Source organism: Paramisgurnus dabryanus, chromosome 11 (assembly GCF_030506205.2).
Source record: "Paramisgurnus dabryanus chromosome 11, PD_genome_1.1, whole genome shotgun sequence".
Lineage (NCBI taxonomy): Eukaryota > Metazoa > Chordata > Actinopteri > Cypriniformes > Cobitidae > Paramisgurnus > Paramisgurnus dabryanus.
Genome location: NC_133347.1, coordinates 960,637 through 980,283, shown reverse-complemented (window position 1 = coordinate 980,283; position 19,647 = coordinate 960,637). Strand labels below are relative to the sequence as shown.

At 38.7% G+C, this 19,647-nt stretch overlaps 2 protein-coding genes across 2 annotated transcripts; one reads left to right on the top strand and one right to left on the bottom strand.

Moving 5' to 3' along the window:
* Positions 1–224: 224 nt before the first annotated feature.
* On the top strand, positions 225–13,930 carry LOC135730301 (NACHT, LRR and PYD domains-containing protein 12). The gene is made up of 9 exons (XM_065248177.2): positions 225–636; positions 1,431–3,030; positions 3,172–3,333; positions 7,575–7,739; positions 8,172–8,345; positions 8,906–9,079; positions 9,244–9,417; positions 9,543–9,710; positions 9,823–13,930. Exons 1-9 carry the CDS (start codon positions 606–608, stop codon positions 9,890–9,892), a joined length of 2,718 nt encoding a protein of 905 aa, XP_065104249.1. The 5' UTR covers positions 225–605; the 3' UTR covers positions 9,893–13,930.
* Positions 13,931–13,955: 25 nt separating this feature from the next.
* gpd1a (glycerol-3-phosphate dehydrogenase 1a) lies at positions 13,956–19,620 on the bottom strand. Its single transcript, XM_065248216.1, has 8 exons — positions 19,472–19,620; positions 17,560–17,737; positions 16,607–16,747; positions 16,323–16,461; positions 15,709–15,821; positions 14,383–14,619; positions 14,161–14,267; positions 13,956–14,073 (listed from the first exon to the last, which is right to left on the bottom strand). Exons 1-8 carry the CDS (start codon positions 19,513–19,515, stop codon positions 13,977–13,979), a joined length of 1,056 nt encoding a protein of 351 aa, XP_065104288.1. The 5' UTR covers positions 19,516–19,620; the 3' UTR covers positions 13,956–13,976.
* Positions 19,621–19,647: the final 27 nt, after the last annotated feature.

Below are 19,647 nucleotides of genomic sequence, written 5' to 3'. Positions count from 1 at the left end.
ATGAAAAATAACATGATACACACACTGACTGACTGATAAACATATGCAGACAGACAAAATAGAAAAAATATACTAGTAGCTTATTCACCAAACCCAGCCCCTAAAAACTTAAAATAGAATGGCAAAGACTTGGATGCGCACTGCAAATAAATAGTGAGCTGTTATGACGGCACTATGTCACTAGAGGGCGCGCGTGAGTTATTTCCTTGTTTTATTATTTACATTCGGTTGTAAACGCATGCCAGTCGAATCAGACCGAAATTATACTTTTATTAATTTATTTGCAGAGTTTTTTTGTGTGTTTCTATAGTGTTTAACATCGATAGAGACGTATATTTTTGCATTAGGGGGACATGGGCATGAAGTAAGATTGTTTAACTTAAAATAAGTATTTGAATGATAAACGTGTGACTACAGCTGCAGCACAAGTTTATAGAAGAGAGTCTGATTCTGGCTCGGTTTAATGAGGTTTTTGGGAAGTATAATTTATAGGTTTATTGCACACAAAAGCACTCCTCATCCAACCAACCAGCGTCGAAGATCAAACAACCATCTGCAGCTAGCAACAGATCACAGTCACTATAAAGAAGATCTGAAACTACGTTATGCAGGAACAGACTTCTGAGATCACACAAGGTGAGCAAAAACATTCACTGAACTTGAATCAACCATGACTGGAGTCAAAGAACCGCTTTGGCCCCCGACCAGTTTACTTTACATTATAGATGTTACGTCATAGTTACGTCACGCAGAGACTACAGAGTTTATTTATTTTATTTTTTATTTTTTTTCCATTAAAGTGTATTTCTTTTACTTTAAATGTTATTTGTAATCCTTTATGCTTGCAATGGTGCTACATGATGCTTTGATTGTACAATTATTTTGAGACATAATAAAGCACAAAAAAAAGTTTTATCGCTTTTATATTCATTAAGCCATATGCTGCCGTTTCAGCGGTATAATATAATATAATGAATACATAAACTCACACATTGGAAATCAACAGTCTGACATCACATCTGGTAAAATATCAAAAATTCTATATTATATATTTATAATAATAACAGCCGCTGATACCACACCGCTCATCCGGGTACTGCGACTGATTTTGACCGGCGCTACTTTAATGTGTATCACTCCGCTGATTTTTTTCATGTTAACAAAAATGAGTTTGCAAATGAGCCCGTAAAATATTTTAAATTTATATTTTTTGCTCCTGTATATAACATTGCCTTAGCAGTGCAAAAGATTATGGGCTCGTAGGCCTTAATGAACTGTGTGTCACCTTGGATAAAAGCATCTGTCAAACGGATAAATGTAAAATATACCCTTCAAGATGATACAAGACCTCCTGGCTTATATAATAATAGTGTTTAGTGAGAGCGTAGTGATGTAGAGCAATATTAATGTGTATTTTTCTGTTTTCACAGATGTGCAGGAGGTGCATAAGGACGTCCTGAGAAATTCGGTGCTGAATTCATCTCTGCCCAATTCTCTTTTAGGAGGCCAACCAGTGTGCGAGGTGATAGAGAGAGATCGATTCACACCTGTCTTGGTGCGTGCGTGTAAGAAAGTATCTTGTGTTAATCGAGGAGATTGGGAAACTTTAGATGATGTCATATCTCGAGACTTCTCTCCTGGATCTGAAGGATGTAGAGTGCTTCTCTATGGTGGTGTTGGAATAGGTAAGACTACAGCAGTGGAGAAGATCATTTGGGATTGGACGTCTGGCAGATGTCTGCAACATTACACGCTGTTGCTTCGCATTAGCGTCAAGGAGCTGAGCGCTCTCGAAGAGAAACCAGAGAGTCTTCAAAACTTGTTGACCCGCACGCACGCTCATCTCTCCATAGAGAGTATTGCTGTCATCCTGAAGAGACCTCAGTCTCTCCTCCTTGTGTTTGACGGGCTAGATGGCTTCAAAAACCTTATGTCCACTCCTCCATCTTCTTCTAGTCTTATCTGTGATGCACAACAAGAAGCAACTAGCTCTGTATTATTGTGGAGTCTGGTGAACGGCTCTCTACTTCCAGGTGCTTCAATGCTGGCTACGTCCAGAGAACCACTCACCCTCGAGTCGTGGAAGAGTATCGAGTTGGTCGGGTTCTCCCAGAACCAGAGGAGAACGTTTTTCCAGCGGTTCTTTGATGATGAAAGCCAAGCGGAGAGACTTTTTTGGCACAGCGAGCAGATGTTGGGAGTCTCCGAACAGAGTTTCTGTCCTGCTTTCTGCTGGATACTTTGTAATGTCTTCAAAACTCAGTTTGAGAGGAAAGCAACCCTACCCGAGACCCTTAGCCATCTCTTTGGTATTGTTACACACGCGCTCCTGCAGAAACAAACGCTAAACGTAGAGCAAATGAAAGAGCTCGTGTCTGGTTTGGGTAGACTTGCCCGTCTTTGTTCGCCCCATACTGTTTGCTCCTACAGTGATGTCATTTCCTGCGGCATGCAGTCTTTTCTACGCTCCTCTGTGCTTTCTGATTTTCTGTACAGCAGTGGTGATGTCACTTCTCCTGATAGCACGTTCTCCTTTCTGTCTCCTTTGATGCAAGAGTTCTTATTGGCCGCTTCCTTTTATATCGACCAATCAGATAAAGGGGGGAAAGAGATTTTGAACGAGCGCCCTGCGCTGTATTACACATTTCTGGCAGGATTGTCAGATCCAGGTCAGCGTAAAGAGATGGAAGACTGTGTGAGCACTTTTGATGAAGGTCAAATCTCGAAATTCTTTCAGTGGTTGATGGACACTGCTTTCACGACGCTATGTGGTTATGATCAAGAAAAGCATTTCCATATTTTTAATCTTCTGCAACATGCGCGCAAGTCTTCTCTGGTCAAAGATATACTCAGCAAGAGTCAATGGAGGCATATCAGCTATGATGATTTGCAAGAGGTGGACTGCATAACGCTGTCATATGTAGTAAGTTGCATGGGAGAGATGGAATATATGAACTTATACCGTGCAGAACTTACAGAAGAAAAGGTTCTGAGACTCGTCCCAGCATTACGGCTGTCGAAGAGCATTAAGTGAGTCGGATATAAGCTGCATCTCATTTTAAATTTGTCGTCTGCATATGTCTCATTTCATGATTAAAGCCATTATAAAAGTAATTTTTATTCTTTGTAAGAGCAGTAAAAAACTGCAAACTTTAACCATTACATTGTCAGTTTGTCACAGAGTCAACTCAGTTTGGGAGTCACCTCTCACTTGTCAACAGCGCTGGCAGAGGGCCGGGCGACCACGCTGAATTTTTCCCACTCCAAACTGGAAGAGGGAGCGTTCAAGATCCTCTGTCACAAACTATCACAAACTAAACTGGAGCAACTCCAGTAAGTACATTTTGGGAATGCTACATGATACAGATCGGGATCAGACCCATAGCCTACTTTTAACACTTTACAGTAGCTCTTGAAACAGTTTAATTTTCAATACATCCACATATCCATATAAATCTTTAAGCTGAGATTTATCGAAACCTTAAGTATAACTTTTAACTATATTGTCAGACTAGTTAACCATTTAATTAAAGGATAACTCCACTTTCATAAAAAAATAATCTAGATAATTTACTTATCCCCATATCATCCAAGATGTTTAAGTCTTTCTTTGTTCAATCAAAAATAATTACATTTTTTGAGGAAAACATTCCAGTATTTTTTTTCCATATAGTGGACTTTAGTGGACCTCAACAGTTTCAATGCAGTTTCAAAGGATCTAAACAATCCCAACCGAGGCATAAGGGTCTTATGTCTTGTTGACTAAAACATAGCATCATTTTATAATATGTCAGCAGCTCTTAGCAACTTTTTTGGTAGGCTTCAAAATATTTTCACCCAGTTGGGTTAGTTGTAACGCTGTGTTACAACTAAAGGGCGATTTATAGTCGTGCGTAGGTCCTACGGCGTAGCAGCGACGGCGTAGGTTCCGCGTCGGTTTTCATTTATACTTGTGCGTCGCCGTCCGCGTCGACGTGCAAAGACACGCGAAACCGCTGGTTGGCAGTAATCACGCGTGTAACCACAGTAGCAGCAGAAGTCGTCACAGAAGAAGAAGCTAAGCAAGTTAACCCACAAACGAAGAAAAAATAGCAACTTGTTGTGTATAATTTGAGAAGACCAGCAATGATGTAAGTAAATAAACAGCGACTTATGTTGCAGTTTTAGTTAAATCACTCCTCAACTTGGCTCATCTTTGTTTTCACCGTCTCAACCGGAAATACCTACATGGATTAAAGTTCTCCGTCGTAGCGACGGATTTCCGTCGATTGCAGCGAGTCTACGACGGATTTCCGTCAGTTGCAAAATTATTAAATTAACGTTTCATAAAGACGCAGTGTATTCACCTTGTTAAGTGGAATGTGATCAAAGCCTGGAGTGGAGCGAAATCACGTTCCTCTCTCCACTGTAAGCGTTCTGTAATCATACGCACCAGATCCACTCCGGGTTTTCTGGCTGTATCTCACGTTAAGCTGAGGTAAAACTTTATTTCTGCTAGCATGGACATACTTGTAATGCAGGAAGGATCCGATGTTTTGGACATCGATAAAGGTGTATAAGACCAATGGAGATTAACTTGATTTAGCGAAATTAGGAAGATTGGCAAGCCTTTCAGTTCGTGGGCTAAGAAAATCTAACAGCCAGGTAATTTACGTGTCTTTGCACAGTAAGCCTAGGGTCCTGTATTTTGGGGGTAATTGATTTGTCTCGTACGTGATCGTTTTTGACTGCTACGCTAATCTAACCAGTGGCTGATATACAACGAGTTTGTTTAACATTTGGGTAAACTTCACGTGGCACCACAACAATCAAGAGGCAGTCAGATGACATCAAAATCCCGTGAGAGCGAACCGAGAACTCATTAGACGAGACTGCTTCCGAAATGCTCTCGCAGTACTTTGATGTCATCCTGTCAGTTCTTGCAGTTGCATGTGCGCGTGGTCAGGAAATCTTGACGTTTGTACATATATCTGCATTTAAAAACAAGTGATTTTAAATTAATACAATAACAACAGTGTTAAATGCGCTGTTTCTGTATGAGGGGAATAAGCAGGTCGCGCATTCGCTTCTCTTTGAGCTTGTGAGTATTTTTGCCGCTTTGTTGCCCTTAAATACACATAGGTTATGCGTCAAAAATCCCGTCTTTGCAAGTATCCTTAAACACGACCATCTGTCACTAATGTTAATCAAACAATTAATCTCTCACTGCTCTTGACTAAATCAATTTATACCTTTACTAAGATCTATACATTATTGTTTATTCTCCTTATTTCATCACTGACTGTTTATCCTTAGTGAGCTTGAATTTTGTTCTTGTGTAATATACGCACGTTGCGCACAATGCGTTGTTTTAAGTGCATAACATTGCGCATAAAATAGCACCTCAGCTCTGCCTCTATTGTAAAATAATAATTTGTTGATAAAGGGTACAGTCATTCAATGTACAACTGTCACTATGATTACAGGCATCCTGTGCGAATTGTACACAAGTTTTATTTGAGTTGCTCGTTCAGGGTTTATATTCATACATTACGTTACTGTATTGTGACTGTAAGCTGTTGTGTGAGCAGAACAGACCCTGGATTGTTCGTTTATGTGCACTGAATAATATGATATAAACATTTCTGTACCACTTTTAAAAAAAGTTGTATTTGTTCACATTATTAAATGCATTATATAACATGAACAAACTATGAAAAATATAGAGTATATAAGCATTTATTAATTCATGTTTATGTCATTAAAGTAGTTGATGTTAGTTCATGGTGCATTAACTAATGTTAACAGTTTCAACCTTGATTTAAAAAAAAATGTAAAAGTAAATGCCAAATTGAATAAGATTTACAATTAATAAATAATTAAGTTTTATTAAAGGTGGTGATATTCATATTTCTTTTTATATAGTGAGTTATTTAGCTGTTTCACCTTAATCTGATATGCCCTGCAAACTACATCTTACAGAATACATTTTTTTAGTTTGTCACAAGTAGATTTACATGACGGGATAAAGTTTTTAACCCTTAGTGCAGGAGTCACAAGTGTTTTGTTTTAGACAGATATTAAAGGTAATGGTTCAATTAAAGAACTGTGTTAAAAGTAAAGCTGTAAATTAACAAACTATTAATAAACCTATATCATATGTTGAAATTAAGTGTTAACACTGTTTATTCACAAAAAACATACTCACACTGCTGTTGTATTTCATAGTGACAGTGGGCAACCCTATAAATGCCACAGTAGACTTCAATATGGCAAATAATGGCAAAAACATCTACCCTTAGAATGCTATTGGTCTCGCCTATTTACAAGGAATATGACTTGGCCTGAAAAAATTTCAGTCAGAAGAATTTTTTTCACTTTAATCCATGTACCTATGACGCAGTTTTTTTTACCTGACGGGAGGGGTTCTGGTGGACCAATCACAGAGCTTGCGGTCCGCGTAGGTCCGACGCGCTGTTAGGAATTTTGTGAGGTGCGCGTCAGGCTACGCAGAGCTACGCACAGGCTACGGAGTAGCACCTACGCACGACTATAAATCGCCCTTAACCCCTCAGCACTAACAATATAAAAATTAGGCTAATGTTAGCCTAATTCTTGCCATTGTTTTAAATAGGCTATGCACTGAAGATTGTTGGCTGCCAAAAATAACAAAAATAGATTTTGACACACATTTTTTGATATCATTAATGTTTATTGAATAAGGTCATGTCAAAGATTAAAATCATAATAAAATGAATGGGTAAAATCAGACTTAAATGCTCATTCTCAGAATTAGATTTTAAGACTTTAGTATGGTTTTAACAGACTGGGTCACATGTAAAAATGTTTTTTTTTTTGTGATAATTGTGCTGCTTTTTCTTACATATTTAGATATTTGTATCCATTTATTATTGAACTTTGGTTAGATACGGGATGAATAGTGTAGATACCTGTTTATTATAGACAGATATATAAACAATATCCACTTCTAGTATATAAACAAAATAGTATTGAAATATTTGCTTGCAAACTTAATTTTTCGCAAGTGTAACTAACCCCCTGCCTGTTACAATTAACCCTATCTATGGGGTAAGTTGTAACGTTTGCCCTTCTGTCACATTTGGTGTAATTGTTTAAGAATGGTAAGTACTAGAAACAAACTTCCAATGTTTATTTGTAGCAGAGATGTGTGTGTTGCTTGTGTAAAAATATTATTCATCAAACTCAAATATTTTTTGAATGATTGAGCCAAAACCAAAAAGCATTAGGTTGTGCCTGCTCTCCCCTACATATTGTTTATTTTTCTTTGGCAAAAAATGACAATCATTTTGCAAGAAGTTGGCATCGTTTATAGCCCTTTGAAGCTGCAATTTTAAACTACATTGAAACTGTACTCCACTATGGAGAAAAATCCTGGAATGTTTTTCTCACAAAACTTAATTTCTTTTCAACTAAAGAAAGAAAGACATAAACATCTTGGATGACGTGAGGGTGAGTAAATTATCAGAATATTTTTTTATAAAAGTGGAGTAATCCTTTAACTTTACACTTAAATGCACAGATGTGGTTATCACTGATCTGGTTTGTGTGTTTAGATTGTGTGGATGTTCATTGACTTCTGGTGATTCTGATGCGTTGGTTAAGTTGATCTCTGAAGGGTCTGAACTACGTGTGCTGGATCTGTATGGAAATAAACTACAGGATCATGGACTCATTCAGCTCAGTAGTGCCCTGAAGAACTGCGGACTACAGGAAATCAAGTATGCTCAAATACAGGACACTTTTCATATGATCGCTCTTTTCTTCCAACAGGAAGCAGTACAACCCATCTCAATACCGGATGGGTACATGTACACTGCTTTCCAAATGTTAAGGGGGTCACTTATTATTTTTAGAATAAAGGTGAACAGAGTTAACACAAATGTAATTGTTGTGAATAAAAGAAATAATTAGATCAATTATTTTCAAGTTTGCAGAAATGTACTCTTAGTTTTGTCTTACATTTTTGTTTCATTTTATGGGCGTGTGAAAATGGCATGAACTTATTTCATCCATTCTGAAATATCAGAGAAAGCCCAAAACTTTGTGTAGCATGTTTACTAACAACACAAGCAGCGGTACTCTCACATAAATCACCATAAAGTCATTTTAATGTTAATGCAAAATTTGTCTTTGTTTTTTATGTTCTGTAGTTTGGATTCATGCTCGCTGAGTGCTGCATCGATGCCTGCGCTGTCTGCGGCTCTGAGCAGCGGTTATTCAGACCTGAAGATGCTCAACCTGGGGAGGAACTCGATAGAGGATGAAGGGATGGAGACGTTGTCGCAAGCATTACAGACAGGACGCTGCTGCCTTAACAGATTGAAGTAGCTATCTCACAAACACAGACACACTGTCAGAGGTTATAAAGATGTTTACACATTGTGTACGAGCACAATCAGAAATTCAGTGGAATTATGTAAAAAAAATAAAAAACATGAAATATGCACACACATGCTTGTTTAAAGGTGCAGTGTGTAAATTTTAGCAGCATCTAGTGGTGAGGTCACAAATTGCAACCAATGGCTTAGTCCACTGCTCACCCCTCGTTTTTGAAACACATAGAGAAGCTACTGTAGCTGCCACCAGACAAACATGTCATCGTCGGAGACAACTAAGTAAAAAAATGTGGCTTCTGTAGAAAAATGGTGGCACAAAATGGTGACTTCCATGTAAGGGGACCCTCGGTGTATGTAGATAAAAAGGTCTCGTTCTAAGGTAATAAACACATACCGGTTCATTATGAAAGGTCTTTATACACCCCTGATAATATAGTTTTGTATATCATTTTGTATTTCTGTCAAGAGATCCTTCTAAAAATTACACACTGCACCTTTAATGCCTCTATTGTTATATTGTGTGAATAATCGTGTGGTCTTTATGACAGTCTGTACGACTGTGACTTGACCGACTCCTGCTGCTCCTCACTGGCAGCTGCCCTCCAATCGGAACACTGCTGTTTGACCGAGCTGGACCTGTCGGTCAATGAGATCGGCCAATCAGGAGGCATGCTAATATGTGAAGCACTGAAGATTTCTAAGTGCAGACTAGAAAACCTAGGGTATTCAACAGAACTACTTTTACTTTTAACCTAATAATAATTTAATTTAAATTAAAATAAAGTGTTACATAAACATATTTAATGTTAGTGATAATAACATATTACAGAATGAAACTGAATGTTGATTATATATACCGAATGAATCAGTGTGTGTTTTGTTGTAGATTATCGAGATGTGAGCTCACTGAAGAGGTGTTTCGTGTGCTAGGAGACGTTTTGACGTCTGCTGAATCGAAGCTCATCAGTCTGTCAGCGGGATTGAATAAAGTGGGCGATGCCGGAGCCAAACACATTTGGAAAGCACTGAGGCACAAAAACTGCAAACTGCAACACCTGGAGTGAGTGACATTGATTTTATAGATATAAAGCACACTTTGTGAAATAAATAAGGTTTTAAAGAACTTCTGGTCACAGCTTCATCTGCACCTGATGATGTGAATGTGTTTATGTTGTGTGTCTGCAGTTTGGAGATGTTGTCGCTGACGGACGCTTGTGTAGATGACTTATGTCAATCCGTCGCAGCGAGCAACACTTTAACATCTCTCATCCTAAAGAACAACATCCTGACAGACGCTTCTATACCACGATTGGTCAAATTAATGCAGGATTGTCCAATCATGAGCAAGCTCAAGTAAGTTTTCTCCATACATGTAAATACACTCTTAGGAAACTTCTATATGTTGTGTATGATAAAATGTGAAGGAAATGTCCATACATTTATTCTTTTTTATATTTGTTTGTAGTCTGCAGTATAATGACTTCAGTGAAGATTACTTTGAGTTGATGGACAGCTGCCCAAATATTGTTTATTAGGGAAATACACATGGACGCTTCTGTAAGAACGCTTTCTGATGATACATTTCAAATATAACCAAAGTACTTAATGTTTTGAATTTAACTTTGTCAAACCTTTGATGTTTATGTCATTTTTATGCAATCTTTGTCATATATTCACATAACTAAGAGACGCTTATATAATCTAGTGGATTTTTAGGCACAGAAATTATCTTAAAGGGGACATATCATGAAAATCTGACTTTTGAAACATCCCATTAACTTAGTTTTGGTAAACCATTCTCTGCAAGCATGTAAAAAATAGGTAATTGAAATTTGGCTCCCCCTGTGATGTCAGAAGGGGTTAATACCTCCCCTTTGTCTGCACTATCCAACCACAGCACTGCCATTTAGTGCAGAGATCAGCTCATTTGCATTTAAAACGACACACCCAAAAATGGCACATTTTTGCTCACACCTACAAAGTGGCAATTTTAACATGCTACAATAAATTATCTAATGGTATTTTGAGCTGAAACTTCACAAATGCACTCTGGGGACACCAAAGATTTATTTGACATCTTTAAAAAGTCTGGTGAAATGTCCCCTTTAATAAACAATGTATGCATGTTTAAATTAACATTTTTATCCTTCCGCGAAACTTTGCACAGATGCATAAAATGATCGTAATACCTTATTAAGATCCTCTGCTTCATACTTGTCTGTCTCCATTTTTTTCTCTTTAACCAGTCTTTGAGAAGTTTTAATGCCCATTCTGTATTTTTTGTGTGTTGGCTTCGTAGCTGTCATGCTCTATTTTGTCAAGTTCAGTCTCAGTAAGCTCTCTGTGTCTTGTCGTGGTTGTCGAGTGTTTGTCACAAGATGGCGCCAAACAGACAGTAATCTTTATTGATCTTTATTGGCGCGGAGCGATTTTACTCGTGCAAGTAGTCCGGCTATGCGTTATTATTTTGTAGCGGTTATTATTTGAAAAGAACGAACCTGCAAATGTCTCAACTGACCAATCAGAATCAAGCATTCCAGAGAGCCGTGTAATAAATAACATTAAAGTACCATGAGATCACACTACTTGTTATGCTTTCGAAAAACCCTCACCAGTTGGTTTGTGCAGTGCCGCATGAAGTTAAAAGCAAGGGGGCCCCCTAGTGGTTCGGGGCCCTATGCAACTTGCATACTTTGCGTATAGGAAGGATTGGCTCTGGCAAGAGCGATCCAAAAGCAGTACTATCGAGTCGCTCTGCATCTGATCTCTATCAAAAGTCCTTCACAAAAATGGAATTATCTCAGCTTTTTGCTCAAAATTTGGTGTTTTTGATGAAACCTACACATATTTGAGAGGTGATAAAAACAGAACACATGAAGGTAGGATGAAACAGATTTTTTTGTTTGAAAGCAGAGGGTCTGTTCTTTTATTTCATATATTGTTTGTTTATATATTATAAAAGGAGCATTTTCTGGAAGGCATTAAACATTTGTGAAAATCATGAAAAATGCTGGCGGCGAAAGAGTTAACAACATTCCACAATTCATTCACATTTCTTGGTTTTGCTTCAGAAACAGTATTTTTGATATCACCCAACAAGTTCTCAATTGGATTAAGGTCTGGAGATTGGGCTGGCCACTCCATAACATTAATTTTGTTGGTTTGGAACCAAGACTTTGCCCGTTTACTAGTGTGTTTTGGGTCATTGTCTTGTTGAAACAACCATTTCAAGGGCATGTCCTCTTCAGCATAGGGCAACATGACCTCTTCAAGTATTTTAACATATGCAAACTGATCCATGATCCCTGGTATGCGATAAATATGCCCAACAACACCATAGTAGGAGAAACATGCCCATATCATGATGCTTGCACCTCCATGCTTCACTGTGTACTGTGGCTTGAATTCAGAGTTTGGGGGTCGTCTCACAAACTGCCTGTGGCCCTTGGACCCAAAAAGAACAATTTTACTCTCATCAGTCCACAAAATGTTCCTCCATTTCTCTTTAGGCCAGTTGATGTGTTCTTTGGCAAATTGTAACTTCTTCTGCACATGCCTTTTTTTTAACAGAGGGACTTTGCGGGGGATTCTTGAAAATAGATTAGCTTCACACAGACGTCTTCTAATGGCGCTTTTCCATTGCATAGTACCCCACGGTTTAGTTTAGTTTGGGTCGGGTCAGCTTACTTTTAGGAGCTTTTGCATTGGGTGCAGTACGTAGTACCCGATACTTTTTTTCGTACAACCTCGGTTGGGGTTCCAAGCGACCCGAGCTGATACCAAACGTGACGCGAAAACACTGTAGATCACTGATTGGTCTGAGAGAATCGTCACGTCATCGCTATAATGTAAATATTAGCTTTAGCTTACTGCTAGCTTGCGCTGTCTCAAGCAAACATGTTGTTATCTGTGTTCTGCTATAAGTTTCCAAACACCCTTTTAGCGATGAAAAACATCCGCAGGTTGAGAATCCGGGACACCATAACAGTTTTTTCCAGACTTGCAGTTTGTGGCGGCACATTCGCGACGTGCACGTCCGCATTATTTATGCTTAAATGCAACTTGAATGAGGCTCAGCGGAGTGCCGTCGACTGACGCCACGGGTGGGGTGTTTGAACAGAAACTGTCATGTGAGACAGAGGTAGTGATAAACACGATGTGCAAACATCTATTTGTGGTGGCCAATTTTAATTTTGTGGCAGACTGAGAAATAAATGAATGGGAATGTACAACAATGCTCTCACGTGTATGATGTCACAGCAGTAGGCAGCGTAAATATAACGACACGCCTATAATCCCTCCCATTCCGAAGTGATACTAAACTCGATGGAAAAGCTAACCAAGCCCAAGTGAGGTGAGCTGACCCGACCCAAACTAAACTAAACCGTGGGGTACTATGCAATGGAAAAGCCCCATAACTGTCACAAGACTTACAGGTAACTCCAGACTGTCTTTGATCATCCTGGAGGTGATCATTGGCTGAGCCTTTGCCATTCTGGTTATTCTTCTATCCATTTTAATGGTTGTCTTCCGTTTTCTTCCACGTCTCTCTGGTTTTGCTCTCCATTTTAAGGCATTGGAGATCATTTTAGCTGAACAGCCTATCATTTTTTGCACCTCTTTATAGGTTTTCCCCTCTCCAATCAACTTTTTAATCAAAGTACGCTGTTCTTCTGAACAATGTCTTGAACGACCCATTTTCCTCAGCCTTCAAATGCATGTTCAACAAGTGTTGGCTTCATCCTTAAATAGGGGCCACCTGATTCACACCTGTTTCTTCACAAAATTGATGACCTCAGTGATTGAATGCCACACTGCTATTTTTTTGAACACACCCCTTTCAACTAGTTCAACTAATTGCCCAATTGCACAGCCTTAAGAGCGTGCATATCATGAATGCTGGGTCTCATTTGTTTTCTGAGAATCTACTGAACCTACTGGTAACTTGTTTGCCACGTAGCAATAAAACAATATACTAAAAACCTTGATTATTCTGGTTAGTCACATTGTACTGCTATTATTTTGAACAAGACTGTATATCTTAGCAGAAAGTTGAAAAATGTCGCATTTACGTCACACATGCGCAGCCATGTCCCCTGTTGTCATGGTAATGTTAGGAAGTGACGTAAATATGTGACGTGAACATCAATGAAAAGCTGCAAACAGCTCCCGTTATTTCATCTTATAAAATTGCATAAATATCCTGCATCTTCCATCGAGAGTTTTTCTGGAAGGATTGATATTGAAGACATTCAGTGTAATTCTGAGTAGGGTTTAGCTTTCAAAATGAATGAAAACAGAGAGAAACTTGTTTTTTTACAGAATAAATTGGCTTTAAGTGTATGACTTCAGGTCTGAGTCTTATGATGTTATATTGAAAGTGAAATATAAATAGTGACACAAATTGACAAGCACACACACAAACACACACACACACACACACACACACACACACACACAGTTAATGAGATCGATAAACCAGCATTATTTTCTAATAAAACTGGTTGCATACTCGCATCCCTTGCTGGTAAAACCACAACATATGCCAGTGACTGGCAGCGTACACCCCACATTTTTATGGAACACACAAATCATCAGTACTGCAACACTGTCCGTTTATCATTGATGTTCTGGATGATTCTGCAAGGAGTGGATGAACTCTGTGACGGGCCGACCCTCGTAACAGATCTCATACACTGCAGTAAACAGAGGAAACCTACAAGAACATGAAAAATATGTTTAGATGTGAATCATTTTAAGGATTTTGTGTAAATGCAGTTTAAAGTTGAATTAAAAGTCTCACTTTTCTACCAGGCCTTTGTTTTTAAGTATTGTGTGGACTTCAGTGGCAGTGGCCGGACCCTGAAGTTTCTGACCGTTCAACATTTCCTTCTCAAGCTCCTCAAGAGACTGAAACAGAGATGGTACACTGAGCGAATATTGGATAACTGCAGTTTTAGATCTTCAGAAACATGTGAGGACAATTTTCATGGGCAAAACATGTCTTTAAGTTCTGGCGTCTCACCTTGCCGGTCTTGGCAAAGGCTTCTGCGACTTTGCGATTGCGTCCTCCGTAGCACGTAGTGATGAGATCAGCAATGCCACAACTCTCCAGGAATGTTGCAGGGGAGACGGTGCCAGCCGTGCAAAATATCTGAGCGAACTTGATCATCTCCATTAGACCCAGTCTGATCACTGCCGCCTTTGTATTGTCACCAAAGCCCAACCCATCACAGAAACCGGCTCCTACTGCCACAATGTTCTGTAATATAGTTTCAAATCATGAATACGATAAACTGAGATGTCATGTCCAAATACTTTTTAGGGCTTTTTGTTGTAGAGTATTGCATTTACATGTATGCTTTTATAAAAAACTAACTAGAGCACTATTCGGACGGGATTAGTTTTCCAAACGACGTTTGAGTTTCAGCGTGTCCCCCAGGACGTCTGTGATTTTATGTACCGATTCGGACGGGATTAAAATGATGCAGGCTATTCCAGAGATGGGAGTGTCTGTTTCATGCATTTGGGCGTTGCAGTAGCACGTGCTCTGGATACGCGTGTTTGTAATGTTTAATATTTTGCTTTAAATGTAAAATCATGACAGAACATGTAATTTATTAATTTAATTTTAACAAATCAAAATAAAATATACAAATCCTACTAAAGTAACATTAGCCTACGTGTTTTATATAACTGTCTGCTTATAACAAACACAAAATAATGAAGAAATAATGATTAATACAATTTTATATCTTTATTAATCAACATTACCATTCCGGAGTTGAACAACTTTGAACGGAGTTTCTTATAATGTTAATGATATATCAGTGTTTAGTCTTAACAGTGTATGATATTCAGCTCGTCTTGATTTAATTACTTTATTTTGCCGAATGCGAAAAAACATTCATATCTGAATGAATGGGACTCAGGAAATACAATATACGCGCATTAGTAAGACCTTACGGCAGATCAAGTTGGCCAAAACACGAAATGAACCGCGTTTTCAAAAGATATTGCGGGCAAACACAGACATTTGCATCCGGACGGGATTAAATTTCTCAGAGGACCTCTGAGTTCGGCGAAAAACAGTAGGTAAATTGCTCTGGAATTCTTACGGAGGTCGTCAGAGAAAAACACAGACATGGCCGATTCGGACGGGATTAAAAACACAGAGGACCTCTGAGAAGCACGATTTTCTCAGAGGTCCCCCTGTAAAACTAATCCCGTCCGAATAGGGCTTAGGCTATACATTTTATTAGTATGTGTATTCCTTGAGATCAAACCCATGACCTTTGGTGCTGCTAATGCAATGCTTTACTGGTTGAGCTCAAAGTTTTGATAAGCAAACCTTCAGGGCTCCACAGATCTCCACCACATCTGCTTCCTGTACGACTGTGACCCGGAAGTGATCCGACTGCATAAGTTCTTTAAGCTCCGCCCCCTGAGCCTGATCCCTGCAACCTTAAACGCACACACACACTAAAACTAAGGGGCTGTGTACACCAAAACTTTTAAACGCGGCTGAAAACGCCTTGAGGACGCCGAATGCCAGCTGTTTTTCAGCTGAGTGCCAGCTTTCTTCAGCTGAGCACTTTGGTAGCTGTGATACTTCAGCTGCGAGCCGGTTGGTTGCTGTGGTAATGTCCCGCCCCTGCTCCACTGTGATTGGGCGGCCGTGTGAGAACTGACATTGACGAGCGGAGCTTTTCTCCCAAAGTTGAATCTCTTTCAACTCTAGACTCTCAGCGCCGAGCGCGTGAAAACCGCCGAGCGCCGGTTTTCAGCGCGGAAAAAACCCGCTCGCTGCTGGCTTATTTGAAAAACGCCGAGCTTCCATTGGAAACAATTGAAAACATGCGCCGGCCGCGGGCGTAAAAGTTTTGGTGTACACAACCCCTTACTGGTTACCTTGAGAGAAACAATTCTCAGAGATACACAACCATCTATTTTTTTCAGGCTCACCGATAGTAGTCTCACAAAATTTCCCGTCGGCCACCTCGTTGGCGATGTTCGCTCCCATCAGCACGCTCATTTTAATGCCGAGCTTCTCGTGAATGACGTTTGATATGAGCTTCAGTCCATCTGGTCCTTCATCTACCCCCTAAACACACGCAGAGTCATCACTTTTACTATCAACGTGACAGTCTCATGATCTTAGACAGCGGTAACTCTTCTGCTGAGTATGTGAGAAAGTGACACAAACAAGTAACTTTCACACAGTGAATATATTCATGACCATACAGGACCTTGATTAATGACATTCCAAGTGCATCCTGTTTGATTTTGCCTTTCATGGTATCACAAACACGCCCAATGAACTGATGTGGAATTACAAAGAGCAGAATGTCAGCGTTCTTGGCAGCCTCGAGCAGATCTGCCACCGCAACCTGCAAGTGAGAGAAAAAACAAAAGAAAAATTTAGAGAAGGCAATATTTATAGGTGATCTTGTCTGTGAAAACTCAGCTAAAGTCATTAATTTGTGATTTACTAACTAAATTGTCCTACATAATGTAAAGAACATTCTGTGAAATTACAACCTTGACATCTTTAATATTGACTGAGTAAGGTCATGTCAAAGATTGAAATCAATGTGAAAACGATTAAAATCAAACTTTGATTTATTATACACCATATAGCCATTACCATCCTGTCTGAGATTTAGCAGTAGCCTATATGTACTGTGGCCTTAAACAGTATTTGGATACATGCATGCCATTTCATGAGATGATGTCACCCTGCATCTGTTTGATCTCTTGAAGGTTCTTAAATTATGCAATGACACTTGACCATTTGGCTGAATGTCAACCATTTGGTCATAAAGGTGGGAAAAACACCATTTACAGCCTCTTACTGGATGCTTGAGTACAAAAGAAAGCATTAAGTGTCTTTCAGAGATTTACAGAGAAGAATATAGTTCCTCAGCACTCTTTTAACTTCTGTATTAACTTCCCCTTAAATGAAGCGTGAACAGCATTTATGGTAAAACTATTTCTCAGACATCAACTGTAGCCCAACATTGTCTAAATGCTAATGTGTTCTTTGAGGAACCAAAAATGGTTCTTCTATCACTGTAAAGGACCTTTACAACATTTTTATTATTAAAGAGAGTACCTGATCTTTACTATAACATATAAGAATATCAAGGAAATTTAGTTAATTTGGCTTTATAATGCTTTGTTAAAATATAAAGTGTCTTACCACATTTTCTGGAAGCTTGTGTCCGGGCAGGTACTTGACGTTCTCGTGCTCTGTGTTGATGATCTCTGAAAGTTTGCGTCCGTTTACCATCTCTTCATACACCCACATGTTAACCGCGGAGTCAAACTTTGAGTTTTTCTTTGCATTAAAACCAACTATCTTTGCAATAGCAGAGCCCCTGGGCACATGAGAAAGAGATGTTATATCACGCAATGTTACAATATTCTGACTATACATAAATATTGCAGTGTTGCTTGGAGGAAAAACATTTTTTCCTGGAAATACATTTTTAGCCTGTTGTTTCCGATTATCTGGGGGAAAAAAATCAATTTTCCACAGCTCCGTTTCTCTCTCAATTTCCCAAAATCACGTTACAGGACTTGACTTAAATTTAAATGCACCCAATTCATTTGAGTCCAATTAGCAGTCATTTAATGATGGATGGTCCATTCGCGTTTTAGGGATGGAAATTACAGAGGGGTTTGGGCAAATATGCCACTAAGATGAATAAGATTTAAGACAAGGGGACAAACATAACCCTTTACAATTAAACCAAAAATGTATTATGACTGTCATGATCAAAATGAAATGTGGACATGAAGACAAGCGTAGAGACGGAATAAGATTTAGATGTGTTCACTTTGCATCAGATTACTTCATACGGATTATTTTTGCAGCGTTGAGAATTACAACCACTCAACGTTGTGCCTGTTGAGCGGATGATTGTAATGTCCAATCAGGGGTGTTTAAATAAGTTTTTGGTGCAAATTAAAGAATTTGGTTAAAGTGTGCCACACCTTTAATGAGTTTATCATAAACAGATGCAAATAAGAGATTCATTGTACTGTAAAGTCAGACTTATCGGTATATGATATCAGCAGTTTGATTTAATCGCTTTTTTAATTAATGCATGAAACAGCAACCAAATAATTCATAAATTACATTCTCAGCTTGTTAATATGCCGTGCAAAATTATTGTTTTTTAATGTATTCTAATGTAAGTTTGTGCAATTACATTAATCTCATAATTTTGTGTATATATATTATTTCATAATTGCCCACTCAGGATATCTGCCAGCCCACCCTTCTATAATAAGTTACAAGTTAGCTGGCAACAACTGGCCCTGCACCTGAGCGTATGTATTTGTATTAGTTTTTCACATATTTACAACAAAACGTGCACTGATCCATTCTGAAAAGCTGGATATATAAACTACAAACATGTGGTATGATCTGAACATTTATTTTTTAAATGTTTATAGGCAAAGAAGGTCATCTTAGGTCAAATCTTACATCAAATCAACCAGCAGAAGCATGTATTCATTAACTACAGGGTTAACCAATTCTAATTATATTAACTAAGAATATTAACAGATTGCATGAATTCACTCTAATAGAATATAGTAGTTTTTATCATGATCAAGTATATAACACCTATTAACAAAAACACAAATGCATTATGTGATGTATTTAGACTGTTGCTGTAGATGTCAGTATATCACTAACATATGCATTTGCATACATAACAGAGTGGACAGAGACGTGCAATAGAGTTAAGACACAACACTGAAACTAACCAGTGTGACTGACTAGACCATCTGTTCCACTTGTTTTGCATATCAGCAATGTTTAAAGTGTTTTAGTTAGTATATGTCAGTATTTAACTTTAATATACTGTCCAAAAGGTGACAGGACACAAACTACACACCTGTTGAGCAGAGTGTCACATCTGCAGTACAAACTAAATTGTCCTTTTCAAATGACATAACCTTAAACTTGTTACACTCTTGTTACTCTTTCAAGTGTCCACACAAATGCACAAACGCTGGTGTAAATTGTAAAAATTGACAGCTGTTTCAACTACTAGCCTAACATTGCTACTCCTAAAAATATATCCAAATATTTGTTTTACCAGTTGCCGGAGCCGACGATACAAATCTTTTTTGGACTTGACATTGCGGTGAATCCTTGCTGACTTACAATCGCACTGATCTGTCAATCAAACCCGGCGCAGTAGTGCGCTCAGTGAGGCCACGCCCCCAGCTGCTAGTTCCTTCACAGCTCCGTCGACTCCGCCCATTGTCAGCT

Bases quoted from the DNA above. Each gene is read 5' to 3' on its own strand.
- LOC135730301 (XM_065248177.2), top strand. From the start codon at position 606: ATGCAGGAACAGACTTCTGAGATCACACAAG. The intron at 637-1,430 runs GTGAGCAAAAAC...CTGTTTTCACAG, and splicing joins GACTTCTGAGATCACACAAG to ATGTGCAGGAGGTGCATAAG. The intron at 9,711-9,822 runs GTAAGTTTTCTC...ATTTGTTTGTAG, and splicing joins CCAATCATGAGCAAGCTCAA to TCTGCAGTATAATGACTTCA.
- gpd1a (XM_065248216.1), bottom strand. From the start codon at position 19,515: ATGTCAAGTCCAAAAAAGATTTGTATCGTCGGCTCCGGCAACTG. The intron at 15,822-16,322 runs GTGAGCCTGAAA...TGTGCGTTTAAG, and splicing joins ATTTTGTGAGACTACTATCG to GTTGCAGGGATCAGGCTCAG. The intron at 14,268-14,382 runs GTGAGACGCCAG...TCTCTGTTTCAG, and splicing joins CCTTTGCCAAGACCGGCAAG to TCTCTTGAGGAGCTTGAGAA.